This window comes from Brachyhypopomus gauderio, chromosome 18 (genome assembly GCF_052324685.1).
Source record: "Brachyhypopomus gauderio isolate BG-103 chromosome 18, BGAUD_0.2, whole genome shotgun sequence".
Lineage (NCBI taxonomy): Eukaryota > Metazoa > Chordata > Actinopteri > Gymnotiformes > Hypopomidae > Brachyhypopomus > Brachyhypopomus gauderio.
In genome coordinates, this window is record NC_135228.1 from 19,110,516 (window position 1) to 19,126,651 (window position 16,136).

Sequence of the window (16,136 nt, forward strand, 5' to 3'; positions counted from 1 at the left end):
AACTTAACACTTTTTTAAAGCATTTTTAATTTGCATCATTTTTCACACAACACACTGAGAAGTATTCTTTGTAATCAAATGTTTAAGAAGCACAGCTCACTGAATAAAGAACATGTCTAAAATGATTAAAAATAAGAGGACAATTCACAAAAGGTCTGAAAATACTTATTCAGTAAAATAATGCAACAGAGAATCAGAAAGCAAGGGTAAAGTGAATGCTTTATACGTACAGAGAACGCCACTGCGAGATTCAAACACTTGAGTATGTCATCATAAACCATACATTACAAAGTTATCGTGCTGTTGTATTCTTTTTTAAGTATACTGTTAATCCAGGAAACATGTCTCTTGGAGAGACGAGTATAGACACCAGGTTTCTTGGGGTTACCGCAGCCATCTCCTCCTGACACTATACCCACAATGCTCTTCTTACATTCCAGAGGTCCACCAGAATCACCCTGAAAAGGCAGAAAAAATCAAAGCTTGTTTCAAGTACGCTTGATAGCCTAAGCACTTATAAAAGGGAGGTGTAGATTAAACTCGGAAGGGTGGCATACCAGACATGCATCTCTTTTTCCCTTTTTGTTTCCGGCGCACAGCATATCGTCAGTGATCACAGGGTTGCCGTTGTAGTAAAGGTTGCACTGGGCCCTTTTCACCACAGTCACCTCAGCCTCTAGAAGTGTGTCACTGCCTTCTTGACTTTCTTTACTAGTAGTCCCCCATCCACTTACTTTACATTTTGTTCCATGTGAGATGTCTTTTGCAGATTTGGAGACTGCCTTCACCTCCACTACTTTTTTTTTAATCTGGGCTTTTTTGTGGAGCTAGGGATAAAAACAAACAACCAATCAACATTATTTAATTATTTAAAATAATTTTATTTATGTAATTATTGTGCATGGCATATGAATCTAACGCCAGGGACACACCAAACACACAATGTAGAAATAAACATCAATTCCGACCGTCGCACCTCGTTATCTGCAAGTGCTGCATTCGAACACACAAGTCTAAAGCCTGGTTTAAGCCTGGTTTATACTTGACGCGCCGGTCCGCGCGACGAAAATGACGTAATCGCTGTGGCTCCGCCCGTGCGCGACCTCTCGAATTTTGTAACTTCGCGCGCGCAATTCGAGAGGTGCACGACCGCGCGAGGAACTCGCGCACGGGCGGAGCCTCAAGTATGGCGTCAAATCCAAGTCAATAATCGCGAGCGCGGAAAATCATTTCGCGCGAGGAAAAGTGCTTATTCGCGCGAGCAAAAATGCTCTCGCGCGCGCGGAGAGAGCTTCCTCGCGCGAGCAAAACTACTCTCGCGCGAGCAAACCTGCTCTCGCGCGAGCAAAACGACTTTCGCGCGAGCAAAACTACTCTCGCGCGCGAGGAGAGTGTTGCTTGCGCGAGGAAAATTTGTCACACCCTTTCTGCTTGCGATTAAGCTCCTGCTCGCGTACCAGATTGTTTGATTTTTGACAGTCGTGGGAGGGACCCAGACAGGATTGGCTTCTGGATGTGAATTGTGATTGGCTGTCAGTAGGGTCTGTTTCATGTTTATTTTTTCACGATATCAACGCATTTAGACAGTTGGAAGCTCCATGAACTATGGTAAAACAAATAACCAGCTAGCTAGCTAGATATTTATAAGTCCGACTAGTTAGCTAACTAACTATGGATACAATGCTAATGTCAGACTTATTTTAACATACACAAAGAAAAGTTTTGCTGCAAGGTATTGTTAGTTTTCACATTAACATCTAAGGATTTTTACCTCATAAACCAAGTGTCCACATATGTGGGCATTATGCAATAATGGCAATACGTTGAACGATGTACCATGTCATAGATTTTTAAGCCGTTCATATAAATAATAATAGTAAATTTGTACAAAATGTGTTGTTGCTGTAAATAGAAACAAATATAAAATTTTCCATTTTTATTGCCTAAAAAGCTAAATCTAAAAACATTTGTGTGTGCGTGTGTTTGATATATTGTCTTACTGTAAAATTCATCAATATACACATATGTACTTAGTAGTGAGTAGAATGGAAATCACGTTATTAAGGTATATATTGAACATATGTTAGGCCTAGTACACGTTGATCATTGTATGCCTTACATGCTTGTAGGCACTCTCTAGTAATAAAGTAGTAAATTGTGTGAAGGCACTCCTTGTGAGATGAAGGCAGACAGCCCTGAAGGTCTCTGGTTTGTAGATAAGCATGAGCTGCATCTGAATGGTGCATCTGACGTACCGTGGCAGGGAAGGAGTGATGGGGGTGATACCTCACCCCATCACCTCACCTCACGTGGGCCACCAATGAGACCTAACATGCTTAACTCGTGTCATGGAAGTATGATGTAATTATGTAGCAAATCATGTAGTTTGATACCTCACCCCATCACCTCACCTCATGTGGGCCACCAGTCAGACCTAACATGCTTAACTCATGTCATGGAAGTATGATGTAATCATGTAGCAAAATAGTATAAGAACTATGGTCTGTGAGTGGGGGCAGCTTTCTCTTACAGACACTCTTGAGTGTGTGTACTGGAGATCTCTGGATCGATCCATCTTTCTATTTTTCTGTCTTTTGTCTTTAATAAACTTTGTACTCTACTCTGATACCATACCCAACTGCTTTTGACTTTTCTTGGTCACCATTAAGGTTCAAATTTCAACGACAGTACATTATAGCACACATGTATATGTGTTGTTTTTCAACCAGGGCAGTGTAGATCATCAACATCACACTATACAGTTATTGAGGATATTCCAGTAGGCAGTGCGTCAGAGTCCACTTACAGTGACAGTGACATCAGCGAAGGAGAATATGAGCCAGATGTGAGACGAAGTGAAAAAAAGCGAAAAATAACAAAACGAGGAAGGGAACAAAGGAAATGAGGGAGGTTTAAATAATTAGCAAAGAAAACAGAATGTCAGAGGCAGGAATAGAATCTGGAGATACAAGGGTACTGATTCCCATTGAGTCCCACCTATGTTCATGGGGATTTTTGAGGTGAAAGCGCAGGGTGAGGTACCCATTGAGTTATTCTTCAATCTTTTTCGAGACTCACTAATAGATGAGACTGTTTTTGAGGGATTTCACCCAAGGAAATAGCTGTGGAATAATCTGAATATTTTGACATCACTGCCTATCTTTATTTATCCAATTCAAGCTAAATTGTAGCCTGAACGGCATTAAATTGCAATTAACTGTTGTCACGTCTACGCCCCCTCTCCTAGCTGTCACTCTAGGTTCCCTTGTGTCTGCGTTTACTTGCCTGTTTATCCTGCCCAGCTCGTTGTCTCTGTGATTTCCCATTGTTTGCCACGCCCCTGTTATCATTGTTCGCACCTGGTCTTTGTCTAGTCCTGTGTATAATAGTCCCGGTGTCTCCCATGTCTGTATCGGTCTTTTTGTTCATTCGTTCCGTATGCCCTTGTGGAGTTCGCTGTTTCTGTTCTGTCATCTTTGTGAGTACGTCCAGCCTAGTCTTTGTTCCCCTGCCTGGTTTTGTTCTTTGTTTTGCCATGTCTGTTCGTATTTCATGTCTGGACTGCCTGCCCGTTATGACCCATGCCCGTGACTTCGACTCTGCCTTTGGAATTTCCTTTAATAAATCTCGCTCTCCTCAGCGTTTGTGTTCGCCTCCCTGTTCTGCCCAGCGCAGATCGTTACAACTGTTCAAATGTTAAGAGCTGTTTGTTTCAAGATTATTTTAACAGAACAAAACTTACTTGTTTTAATGAAAAGAGGATAGATTCTCACAATTTGTTATATATTTGGGCAATTTTTATAGAAAATATTCACTCTGTTCTTGTATGGTGTCCACATATGTGGACAGTTGAATAACTTTATTTTAAAAATTTTTTATGTAAAATAATAAACCATTTGACTTTTTATGCAAGTCAGACTAATAAAAACAATTATTTAAATCTAGCCACAAGCGGAGATTGTAGGTTCACACACGTATAGGCCTAAGCAGCCAAAGAAAACCAATGTGTTTTGAGCAAATGTTTGACCTTTGATATGAATGTATGAAGTGTTTTTTTTTATCTCAGATGAGGCACTAAATCTACAAAAAATCAAAATGTGGCTAAATGTATTGGCAAAAAATTATTCAGATCATATAACTAAATCACATGCTGAGATTAGCTTTGTGTTTATGTGTTTGCAAGGTGTTTCATGTAAGCAATGCTTTTCAGTAGGTTCCAGTATTTGGCCAGTAGATGGAGCCAAAGTACTACCATACAGATATTACAGCGATGAAAAGAAATTTTAGTGAAATAAAATGTTCATTCCTGGTCAGGCAGTATACTTTTTGTTATAAGATGTAATTACAAAGTTATTTGGCTCATTGGTCTGAATCATACAAGATTCATTACTTCTCTGTATTCTGCATGACAGGATTGCAGCATTAGTTTTGATAATTTTAGAGGTTTTTGTGTACAGTAGCGTCCCCGACAGGTCAATTTGAATCAAACTTGGAGCACATCACAGGAACCTCAATCCATGACAGCATTTGAAATTAGGAGTTGATCACTGTGACAGAAATTATGTCATTCTTGATTAGGTCACGTCATTTAGATTATAAGAGATCATTATGAACGTTATGATTTAGTACATGTCGTTCTGATTAAGCAGAAGGACTACAATAATGAAGTAGTGTGTTTCAGTGTAATCATGTACTTATGTTTAGTTAATATTATGCATTTGTGCCATACTGTGACCCAGGTCAGGGAGAGTGCGAAGGGTAAGAGCACTCTGTTAACTGGTACTCACTAGTCTACTATACTTGGGTCATTTAGCTTTCTCTGTGTTCAACTGATACATCAGTTTCTTCCGCTAACTCTAGGGAAGTCCATATTAGGAGATACACATATGTGAGACAAAGTAGCCTGTTGGGCGCCTATGTTTTGGAACATGCTGTGCTTAAGATAACCTGTTTGCTAGAACTGCTGAATGGTGTTTAGGATTGTATATAAACAGGGGGACTGTCCCCTTGCTTTCAGTGTTGGTTTACATGGTTTGAGTTATAGCAACATAGGTCATATATGGCATGGCCTCAATGATATAATGAAAAAAATTACCAACCTGAAAATTAAAAAATCCAAAATTGTTTTGATAATTATTCACCTAGAGATTGCAACAACAAATACATTGTATATAGAAACAAATCTTTATTTTACCATCTATGGTTTCACAATATACTCTTGGTACAACAGTTATTTAACTCAAATGGCTCTCTACTGACAAATCAAGAATTTAGTAAATATTTAGTAACTAAGATTTAGTAATTAAATTCAGTGTTGCAATTCCTTTTGCTGAATTAGTTATAAAATGCTATATATGCTGGAGTGAGTATGCTATTTAAAAGTACACCAGGACATGATCCAACATTATTACCCATCGACCCAACCAATCTTGAAATAGGGAAAATATGTTTCTCTACATCACACAATAGTAATCATTATATATGCTCACTGTTTCAGAAAGATGGTGTATCTAATCCATATGTATCTATTGGAACACCATCTTTAACAACCTCAACTGGAAAGAGATCTGGACCTTGCCAGCAAAATATATATCATACATAAAGTGAAAGAAGTATATTTTAAAATAATTTACAGTTTATCCATCAAAAACATTTTTAACAATGGTTTATAAAGGACATGGAAGCGAATTGCACTTTCTGCAGAATTTGCAGATATCGCGAAAAAATATACATGAAACGGACCCTACTGACAGCCAATCACAATTCACATCCAGAAGCCAATCCTGTCTGGGTCCCTCCCACGACTGTCAAAAATCAAACGATCTGCTCCGCGAGCAGGAGCTTAATCGCAAGCAGAAAGGGTGTGACAAATTTTCCTCGCGCAAGCAACTCTCTCCTCGCGCGCGAGAGTAGTTTTGCTCGCGCGAAAGTCGTTTTGCTCGCGCGAGAGTAGGTTTGCTCGCGCGAGGAAGCTCTCTCCGCGCGCGCGAGAGCATTTTTGCTCGCGCGAATAAGCACTTTTCCTCGCGCGAAATGATTTTCCGCGCTCGCGATTATTGAATTGGATTTGACGCCATACTCAAGCCTGGTATACTTTCGCGAGCGACCGTAGCGCGCGGCTCCGCCCACCTCGCGCGACCCTGCGCGAGCGGTGTAGGCGTTCGAGCGGCGCGAGGGTCCGCGCGGCGAAAATGACGTAATCGCTGAGGCTCCGCCCGTGCGCGAGTGCCTCGCGCGGTCGTGCACCTCTCGAAGTTCGCGCGCGCCGCGCTTCAGCGCGATCGACAAAGTCATGTTTGCAGGGTTCATACACCTATACAAGGTGGAATTAAAGCACTTGTACGGCACTTTCAAGGTCCATTTCAATATTTTCCAGCATGATAAACATAATTAAGTTAAATATTAATACATATACTCGAAATGATTCAAAATAATTCGCTTTTTTATCACATTATTTGATGGTTGTTTATTTTCAAAACGCTCAATCTTAACGTCTTCACGTTCTCTCATGTTTCGTCCTGGAATTACAAGAGGCTCGTATTTGTTAACGTAATTTCAACATTTTAATGTACTTTAGCCTAAATTCCAGCACTTTTCAAACCTGAAACACAAAGCAACATCAAAATGCGTCAGGTAAATGTTCATTCCCCTTTTTTTGAGGGGTGTTTCTTAAACCAGGCTTAAAGCGAGACACACGTACGCACTGCGCCTGCGCAACAGAAAACGACTCAGAAGACACCGTCGCTTCTTGAAGATTTATTTTAACGGGTGTATTGACTTCTCAGAATAAACCGTATTGTTTTGGGTGACTCCCAACTCGTTTTGTGCTCAACCATATACTCACATATGGCAACGTCAAGGTAATAGCAAACGTATCAGAAAACGTTCGCGTTCATAGTCTGCAGAGATAATAAACGCGGCCCAACTGACATTTCGTGAAAAGAAAATATTTAATGATTTAAACCAAACTAAATAAACACAAAACGACATTTATTACAAATGTATCTAAACGACAGTGCCGACAGGTCTTGTGTTGCTCAAAGCTTTCTAAATTCCTTCCAGTTCTCGCTCTTTTGAGAGTGAACGCGCGCGCCCAGAGGAGGTTGTGTTGGGCTCGTGACACATAAACGTAGATACTACATAAACGTGTTGATTGCATCAAGACCTTTTGACTTCGTCAGGAACTTCTATTTAAACAAAAAATCTCTCTTTGCCTCTTGCACAAAACAAGGAAAAGCAGACATTTCCAGACATGTAAGGCCAAATTGGTTTAGAGTTGGGTTAATGTAGGCTACTAAAAGATAGTAACAAAGATAACACAAGGTTAAACACAACATAACATTTGAGGTGCATCTGATTTGAATGCAGCACTCGGTTATTATCACACCTAGCACTTTCAAATCGGGGGATGTTTCAGTAGGTCGTATGAGGACACTGTCGGTCTTATTGCCTTCTCGGTTTATAAATATTCTTTAGACTTCAGAATTTCATGTTGTGAAATGACTTTACCTGAAGTAGCATGATGTCATCTTCTTTTGATTTCTTACTGAATGTTTCAGGGATATGATAACGTTGGACTCTTATACGCTGAACGTTTGCATCATTTGATAAAGAAACCGCACCTAAAAGGACGCTCGCCGATTCTTGTTTTAGAAAGCTGAAAAAAAAGTATTTTTGGTAATATCGCTAAAGTGTAACATGAGGTATAGGCTGTAATCTTTTACATTAACAATAAGTCTCCTATACACTTTCACGGTAAAAAAAATTCTCTTATGAAACATCGTTACTGAAAGTAACCGTCATTCTAAAGTAGGCTACAAACAATCAGTGTCAAACTTATCAAATGTAGCTTTTTAAAAGTATTCGTTCAATTTATATTTCAAGATAACTAACGTACAATAAAGCAAACTATTGCTCACCCTTTGCAGTGAGCCGCAGTCAAAACCCACTGATCCTCAATCAGTATTCCTCCACAAACATGGTGCTTTTCGGACTGAACCGACACCATCCACGGTTTTTTGACCTGCTTCCCTCCTATGATGGAATCATCCATGCAAGCTGAAAAAAGGATATTTGTTATACTATTGGTGATACTGCAATTATTGTAAATGTTTCAAGGCACAACCCAACAGAAAAGCACGTTTACCTGTTTCTTGTAAAATGGCAAAAAGCAGAATGCAATTATAAAAAAGATGTAGAATAATCATCATCTTGATTAATTAACCTCGAGTCAACGCAACAATGTCTCAGTGCTTAAAGAACCTGGCGAGAACATCAGACTGCTTCAGAGCAGATCTGTGGTTACATTTGTGGTCATGTCTGTTGGGTAGGCATGATGCGCAAAGTTTGTCATAAACTTTTCCAAATCTCTGTGAGGTACACACACACACACACACACACACACACACACACACACACACACACACACACACACACACACACACACGTGCGTGACTGTATTGCCATGTTTAAAACACTTAAACACTTTTAATAATTTATATTCATGCATATCTATTATTTATTTATTTTTCTTTTGTATTTTTTGCTTTCCTTTTGATTTTGTACTGTTCTCATCTTGACTTCAATTACTATTTCATGCTAACTACAGTTCTTTTCATGTTAATTACTATGAACTTACAGTGGAGTTTTTACTTTCCTTTATATGGTAAAGGTTCACACTTTTTTCGGATCATGCCAGTAAAGCTTACTTGAAATTGAATTCAGTTCACTTGGAATTATAACCAAAGATCTATTTTAGAGGAAAGGCAAGTTCATGAAACTCAAATAGAAGGCAAAAGCAGTTGATTGTAAAGCTTTGTGTGATGCCCAGCTAGTGGAAACACAGGCCATGTTTCATTGTTTCTCTGTCTCTCCAGAAAATCCTTTATTCCCACAGTCATTATAACCAGGATTACAGCAGTCACCCTATGACATCAAAGCTTAAATTAATTAATCGTATCTCAGAATCTGAAAAAGAAAATCTCACCAGTCTACAAGCAGCACTTTAAAACCCAGTAGTGTATATTTTAACACCTTCAGAATGACAGCACAACAGGAAACGTGCATCTGTAGACCTTTCTGGACCACTTGGAGGTGTGAATCTCAGTAAGTAGTGAGGTGTGAAGACCAAGACCTTTTGTCAAACATGAAATTTAAAAGGAAACTTTAATGAAACTTTGTCTTAGAATTTAGTTTTTATGTTATAGCTTCATAATCTGACACAGAATTGTGCAAGTCAGAGTGAACAGGAGCACACGTTGGGATACACCAAGGCCTTGTGTGAAGATATCTCTGGCTTCCTTCTCACTGAGCTGAATAATTAGAATTTGCCTTTGAAGCATCACCCTGCAGAAGTACTGCTTATCGCTCCTCCATGGGTGTTCATCAACTATTAAATCATTCTGAAACAGGATCACTCACCAAGTTCTGCCATTCCCTAACCCCATGGCTTCGTGAAATGTATAAGGTAGTTGCTATTTCATAGTTTATGTTATGTTCAACTTATTTCTTTAAGTTTAAATCACATTACAGAGACAGCTTGAACATTCATTGGTTATCTTTTTCAGTTTGAATGAACCTTCTACACAGTTTAAAGAGATCATTTGTACTCCAGAATACACCAGAGACTAAATTCACACTAATTGTACGTAGTACAATAACGAACATACAGGAGCTATTGTCACAGGATCAGACAACAGACATACCAAAAGGCACATGAACATATCCAGACCAGTCACACAGGCGGACAAGGTATAAAAAAACAAAACAAAAACAAATACAGAACACTAGGAAGAAAGAAACATGGGTAGGGAATAGACATTATGAGAAGTAGAGTCTCAGGAATCAGTGTGAGAAGAGTTAATTAAGCGGTTAATGGCGTCTGCATGGAATGTGCAGCACTGGTGGACTGGACCTGTGGGTTTAGAGGGAGAGCCAGAGAACAGAATCAAGCTACAGGTGTGTCAGTATGTGGGTGATTGAGAATGATGGAGTGGCTGAGGGTGTGTGTGTGTGTGTGTGTGTGTGTGTGTGTGTGTGTGTGTGTGTGTGTGTGTGTGTGTGTGTGTGTGTGTGTCTGTGTGTGGGTGTGAGTGGGTGTCTCCACGTCTCCACTGAGCTCTGGGGCCCGGCTCACCGTGATAGCTATGAATCAAACTGAATGTTCTGAGATATTTTAAACAGTGGTGGAATGAGTTTACACATTTAAATGGCAGTTTGGAAAGATATTATGGTGTCCACCACTACCTGGAAGAAATATTGTGGGGACAGGAAGACACAGGCAGGACTCCCAGAGTGCCATGTGTTATAGTACATTGATGTTTTATTGTTGGTTAAAGCTGTTGATTTGTGTGTGCATGTGTTTTATTTTTTGTGTCATTTTCTTGTTTAGTTTTGTTTGAACTTTTTTAGTTTTGACATTCCCCTTTCCGTCATTTAGTTTCTGTACTGTGCTGCTTGTGTACATGATATAAAATAAAGGAACTTGTCCTGAGCAAAACTGTCTCCCAGCTCTCCTGCATCAGTGCTATCGTATTTTATACCATCCACTCAGTTTTACAAGCATTTTCCTGTAATGGGATTGTCAATATTGTCTGCATCAGAGAATATGTTTGCTGGCTAAATTAAAGATGAGGTCAGTCTTCAACTGGTTGTGTGCTGATGCATACACTGACACTGATTCCACACTTCTCCTTAGAGTGGCCTTCCTCTGGAGACCTGGATGAAACAGAAAGATGGAATATCTATTCACTAAATAAAAAAAACTAGTTATAACATGTTACTTGTGACAGAATCTCTCCCTCTCTCTGCCTTGTGATTTATCAGGTTCTGGCCTGAAGCAGATCTACACCAATTATGAATGAATGAATGAATTAATGAATGAATGAATGAATGAAAGTATACTTACACTCACCGGCCATTAGGTACACCTTGCTATTACTGGGTGGGACCCCCTTTTGCCTTCAGAACTGCCTTAATCCTTCGTGGCATAGATTCATCAAGGTACTGGAAACATTCCTCAGAGAGTCTGGTCCATATTGACATGATAACATCACACAGTTGCTACAGATTTGACGGCTGCACATCCATGATGTGAATCTCCCGTTCCGGCACATCCCGAAATGGACTGTGGAGGCCGTTGGAGTACAGTCGTGTTCAAGAAACCAGCCTGAGATTATTCTCACTTTATGACATGGTGCGTTATCCTGCTGGAAGTAGCCATCAGAAGATGGGTACACTGTGGTCATAAAGGGATGGACATGGTCTTCTGCTGCTGTAGCCCATCCACCTCAAGGTTCGATGTGTTGTGTGTTCAGAGATGCTCTTCTGCATGCCTCAGTTGTAATGACTGGTTATTTGAGTTACTGTTGCTGTTCTATCAGCTCAAACCAGTCTTGCCATTCTCCTCTGACCTCTGGCATCAACAAGGAATTTAAGCCCACAAAACTGTCGCTTACTGGATATTTTCAAATTTTTTGTACCATTCTCTGTAAACCCTATGGTTTTAGAAATGGTTGTGCATGAAAATCTCAGTAGATCAGCAGTTTCTAAAATACTCAGACCAGCCTATCTGGCACCAACAACCATGACACGTTCATTATCGTCTTGGTCATGTCTACATGCCTAAATGCATTGAGTTGCTGCCATGTGATTGTGCTACATTTGCATTAATGAGCAGTTGGACAGGTGTACCTAATAAAGTGGCCAGTGAGTGTATATAACACCTTTCAAGGTGACCTAAGGATGCTTTCCTATCAACAAACACAGCTTTTACACCCAGTCACACTCCCCAAAGTAACAAATATTTACTCCGAAGTTTGACAAATGAAAAATTCCTATTGTCAAAAATGAATGAATGAATGAATGTTCAACTTATATAGCGCATTTCTAGATACCCAAGGTCGTTTTACAATTCATAATACAGGTACAACTCTTACACAACCAATCACACTCCGGCGAGAAGTGGCAGCCAACTGCACACAGTGTACACTCTACTGGGATCCACAGCCCCCTGGGGGACTGAATGAGGTGCAGGAAGGGGGGAGAGGACAGACCCTAGTGACAGAGCACCATCCACCACTGGGCACACAAGCACACACACATTCATGTACACACACTCACACAACTGCTTTTTATTGAACATGAAGAGATACAGACACACTCAGAGAGAATTTGTCAGGGAATCAGGGAGGCCAATTTTACCTAACCTCCATGTCTTTGGACTGTGGGAGGAAACCAGAGATCCTGGAGGAAACCCACGCAGACACGGGGAGAACATGAAAACTCCACTTAAATAAGGGCTTGAACCCAAGACCCCAGTGCTGAGAGGCAAACGTGCTAACCACCAAGCCACCGAAAAATAAAATCAATGATTTCTGCAAATGTTAATTTGATAAAATGTGATTATCATTTACAGGAAATTTGATATTTCCTGTATGTGAGTTCCAGAATTAATGTGGCCCTTGGTAAATTTGCCCGTGTGACACTGAAGAGCATCGACTGCAAGGGATGGGATTTAATCTGTCAATTATTTTAAATTAATCAAAATCATTATAGAATCCTTAAAATGCATGTCCATATTGATCTCTTCAATCATACATCACTCTCCCAATAATAAGTCAAAATACCAGGAGGAACTGTGACACATGGAGTTAAAAACCTGGGGCTCAACACTCAAATAATTATGGAGATGACAGAAAAAAGCACCACCCTCTGGTGCCGCATGACGTTCACAGCTCCAGAGTCAGAAGAGAAGAATCGTGCAAGTTTGTTTTGTTTTATCTGTATGGCCTTGATGATTTCTGCACCAAAGCCTTACTTACTCCAAACGGATGTCTGTTGCCACAAATCTTCATTTTGTCTCATTTTAACACAGAGCTCAGTTCATTCAGAGCACCAGTGATGGTTTGTGCCGCTGGAGGCATCAAGGGAAGAGGGGGTGGACACAAACGCTGAGAAGAGCCAGATTTATTGTGTGGAAATCAATATCCAGAGTTAGATAGACGGTCCGAGGTCATAGCACGAGAGCAGTCAGACATAAACAAAACCAACATGTAAGGACTTAGACAACATTCCACGCAATTCCATACAAAATAACCAGCAACTCAGCAACACAAACAAGCAACCAAAGGGTATAAACACACACACTTAAACAAGCTACACATGAAAGCAACAACGAGGGGCTAGGTTACGAAACATGTGGATACAGGTGGGAGTGGGGCAGACGTGACAGTCACCACGACATTTAGAAGGTGTCACAACAGATCAGGCAAACACAGCAGTACAGGAAAAAAACAGGCAACGGCAGGAACCAAGGCAGACCTCTTCCGGGTCACAGGAACAGGCGCCAACCCACACAGGGTCACAGGAACTGAGGGCGTGGCCCCACCCACGCAGGACACAGTGGCAGACTGAGTGGCATGCTTGTCTTCTACCTCCACTGGTGTCTGGGTGACGTTGGAGGAAGATACAGATATGAGATCTCCTTGTTGGTTCTGGACCTGTCTGCTCCACCTCACCTGAGGCACCGGCACACACAGAGTGCACATTCCATCCATCGAGCCACGTCTTGGGTTACAGGTATATCCTCCCTGTAACGATCTCCAAGACGGCCTGACTCTGGCACTGACCCGGCCTTCCATAGTACTCAGCAGGTAAACAAAACATATCTGTAAATACCTGCGTCTCCCGTGGGGAATCACCTTTACCTGCAGGGGACTCACTGTCTCCGAGAAGCCATCGCCGATACCTGTGAGGTTCCTCCTGCGTAGAAGCAGTCAGAACCTCAAACCGGTGAAGAAGCTCCTCAGAGTCTCGCTCTCTAGCTGTGTCCTCATTAGGCTGGTTATTATGTGACATCGGAGGCGTCAGGGGATGAGAGGGCGGACACAAACGCCGAGAAGAACGAGATTTATTGTGCGCAAATCCATATCCAGAGTTAGATAGACGGTGCTACCGAGGTCAGACGTAGACATAATAACAAAATACATAAGAAACCAAATAACAGGAACAGGGCAAACCAACATGCTACGAAAAACAGTTCACAATGACCATGAACATGCAATTCCATACAAAAAAACCAGCAGTTTGAACAAGCAACCAAAATACACACACACTGAAACAATTTACACATGACACCAATAACGAGGGGCCGAATTACAAGACATGAGGAGGGACGATGACTGACAAAACACCATGGCTACATAAACAAAACACACATGACTGATAGGAGGGGCGGGGCAGACATGACATGTTTAGTTAATTTGCAGCATTGACGTTCATGGTTTGATGACAGCAGAGTAGTTCTTCTTGGTGCACGAGGATGCTACTTTACTATTGGAAACTTGATGAGCTAAGATGCAGATTTTAACGTGGAACGAATGATAGGCGGACGTAAGAGAGAGATCTGTAAGAGTAATGTGTAGAAAAACCACCCAAGACGCCCAGAGGAGGAGCTGAAAATGCATCCAGAGATCTAGTTTACCATCTGGAAGACCAGATGTTTTAAAGCTGGGTGTGGTTGTTGTCCCCTGCCTTTACTACAAATGGAGTCAGATGCTATTGTGAGACCATTGGGAGTGTCCCCATGGTAGTGTGATGGAGACTGTCACTCAGGAAAGTAAAGATTGGGCTGCTGTGATGGTTTTTTGGTCAGAGGTCAGAGGTCAGAGGTCAGAACCAGGTAAGGTGTGGTTGTTGTCCTCAGCCTTTGGAGGCAGGGGAAAGTTGCTGTTTGTGGTGTGTCTACTGCAGTTGTCAATAATATAACGTTGACAAAACTTATTTTAATATATCACTTTTTCCTGTTTTGAAATGTGGATTGGATTATCCGAAATCATATATTGGATTTCTGGGGAAGTAGGACTATTACTGCTGAGATAAAACACAGCATGGAAGCTCAATAGAATGAATATTGTCTTAATCAAAAGTCATGTCAACAAGGTTTGCTATTTTCCAGCAGCAGGTCTGAAATTCTCAAAGCCTCAAGTAATTCAAATGTGGACAATTAATTGATCAACATGTGAACATTCAGCATGCTGAGAAGTTCTGTAATCAAATCTACTAGCCATACACACACGTATATGGTGAACAGACTGTAGATTAACATCTGTAGCTAGCTAGTAAATGTATTTTTCTTTTGCTAGCTACCGATACAATGTATCCCTTCATGTCGTGGACAAACTATGATTTATTTTTATCTTACTTTCCCTTCACTTTGATATCAACTCCAAACACAGCTCAGATTCATGTGTATGGGCTGTGCTTTCATTAGCTTCCCTACTGATTCTGTCTAAACTTACCAAAGAGTTTCATAGCCGTGTTTGGGGGCTATGATAATAAAGACTCATGGTGAGCAGAGTTTTGAAATACATTTGACCTGATATGCATGTGAGTATTTATTCTTTTGCCTCCTTTCATGTGGTAAACATTGGAAATTTGTGCAAGCCATTGATTCAACTTTTGCTAAAGATGCCTCCATCTCTGTAGCAGGTGCTTCCCAGTCTCCTCAACTCATCAACAAATCTAAAACAAGGGGAGGAGCAGCTCTTGCAGAATGAAGAAGCATCACGTGACCCAGTTTACCAGCTATAAACGCAGTGTTGCAGTCAGATTCATTGCATGGCCCATCGTCCTTCATGGTAAACACTGTCACGACTCAAGCTGAAGTCAGAACCTCCAGCACAAAAGTTCAGCTTATGGTGCTGTCTTTCATGACTATAACAACATCACCAAAACAAGTTGTTCCACCTGATAATTGTGTTCTATATTTATCCAAGAAATAGAGAGGCAATATGTGCAAATGGCTTTTACCTCAGGAATGATGAAGGCCATTAATGAAATTCACAATTTAATAAGTGAACGTGTGTATTGATGTAACAACCAGATTTCAACTTTGCACTGATTTGCCAATGGCAGGCTTTCTGTCAACAAAAATGAAGATGTAAACAGTTCTACTCCTTTTAGAAAAGTGACTGCACCGTTGTTCACCACTCATGATGAACATCCATTCAAGTAAATAACATCCCATCAGTCTGTTCTCAGTGCAAGGGCGTTCTCTGTCCTCCACATCAGAAGCCATGCTGATGTTAAATCACATAATATGAATAGGAATAGGAAGTGTAAGAAATTTCTATTTG

At 40.7% G+C, this 16,136-nt stretch overlaps 1 protein-coding gene across 1 annotated transcript; it reads right to left on the bottom strand.

Moving 5' to 3' along the window:
- LOC143482234 (granzyme K-like) lies at nucleotides 1-8,297 on the bottom strand. Its single transcript, XM_076980534.1, has 5 exons — nucleotides 8,147-8,297; nucleotides 7,920-8,058; nucleotides 7,510-7,657; nucleotides 558-827; nucleotides 1-458 (listed from the first exon to the last, which is right to left on the bottom strand). The coding sequence occupies exons 1-5, from the start codon at nucleotides 8,208-8,210 to the stop codon at nucleotides 285-287; spliced, it is 795 nt and encodes a 264-aa protein (XP_076836649.1). The 5' UTR covers nucleotides 8,211-8,297; the 3' UTR covers nucleotides 1-284.
- Nucleotides 8,298-16,136: the final 7,839 nt, after the last annotated feature.

What these genes read in the sequence shown, in the direction of transcription:
- LOC143482234 (XM_076980534.1), bottom strand. Translation starts at nt 8,210, where the DNA reads ATGATGATTATTCTACATCTTTTTTATAATTGCATTCTGCTTTTTGCC. An exon ending in ATGACATCATGCTACTTCAG is followed by an intron (nt 828 to 7,509) that starts GTAAAGTCATTT and finishes TTTTATCCCTAG; the next exon opens with CTCCACAAAAAAGCCCAGAT. An exon ending in GAAAAAGAGATGCATGTCTG is followed by an intron (nt 459 to 557) that starts GTATGCCACCCT and finishes CTGCCTTTTCAG; the next exon opens with GGTGATTCTGGTGGACCTCT.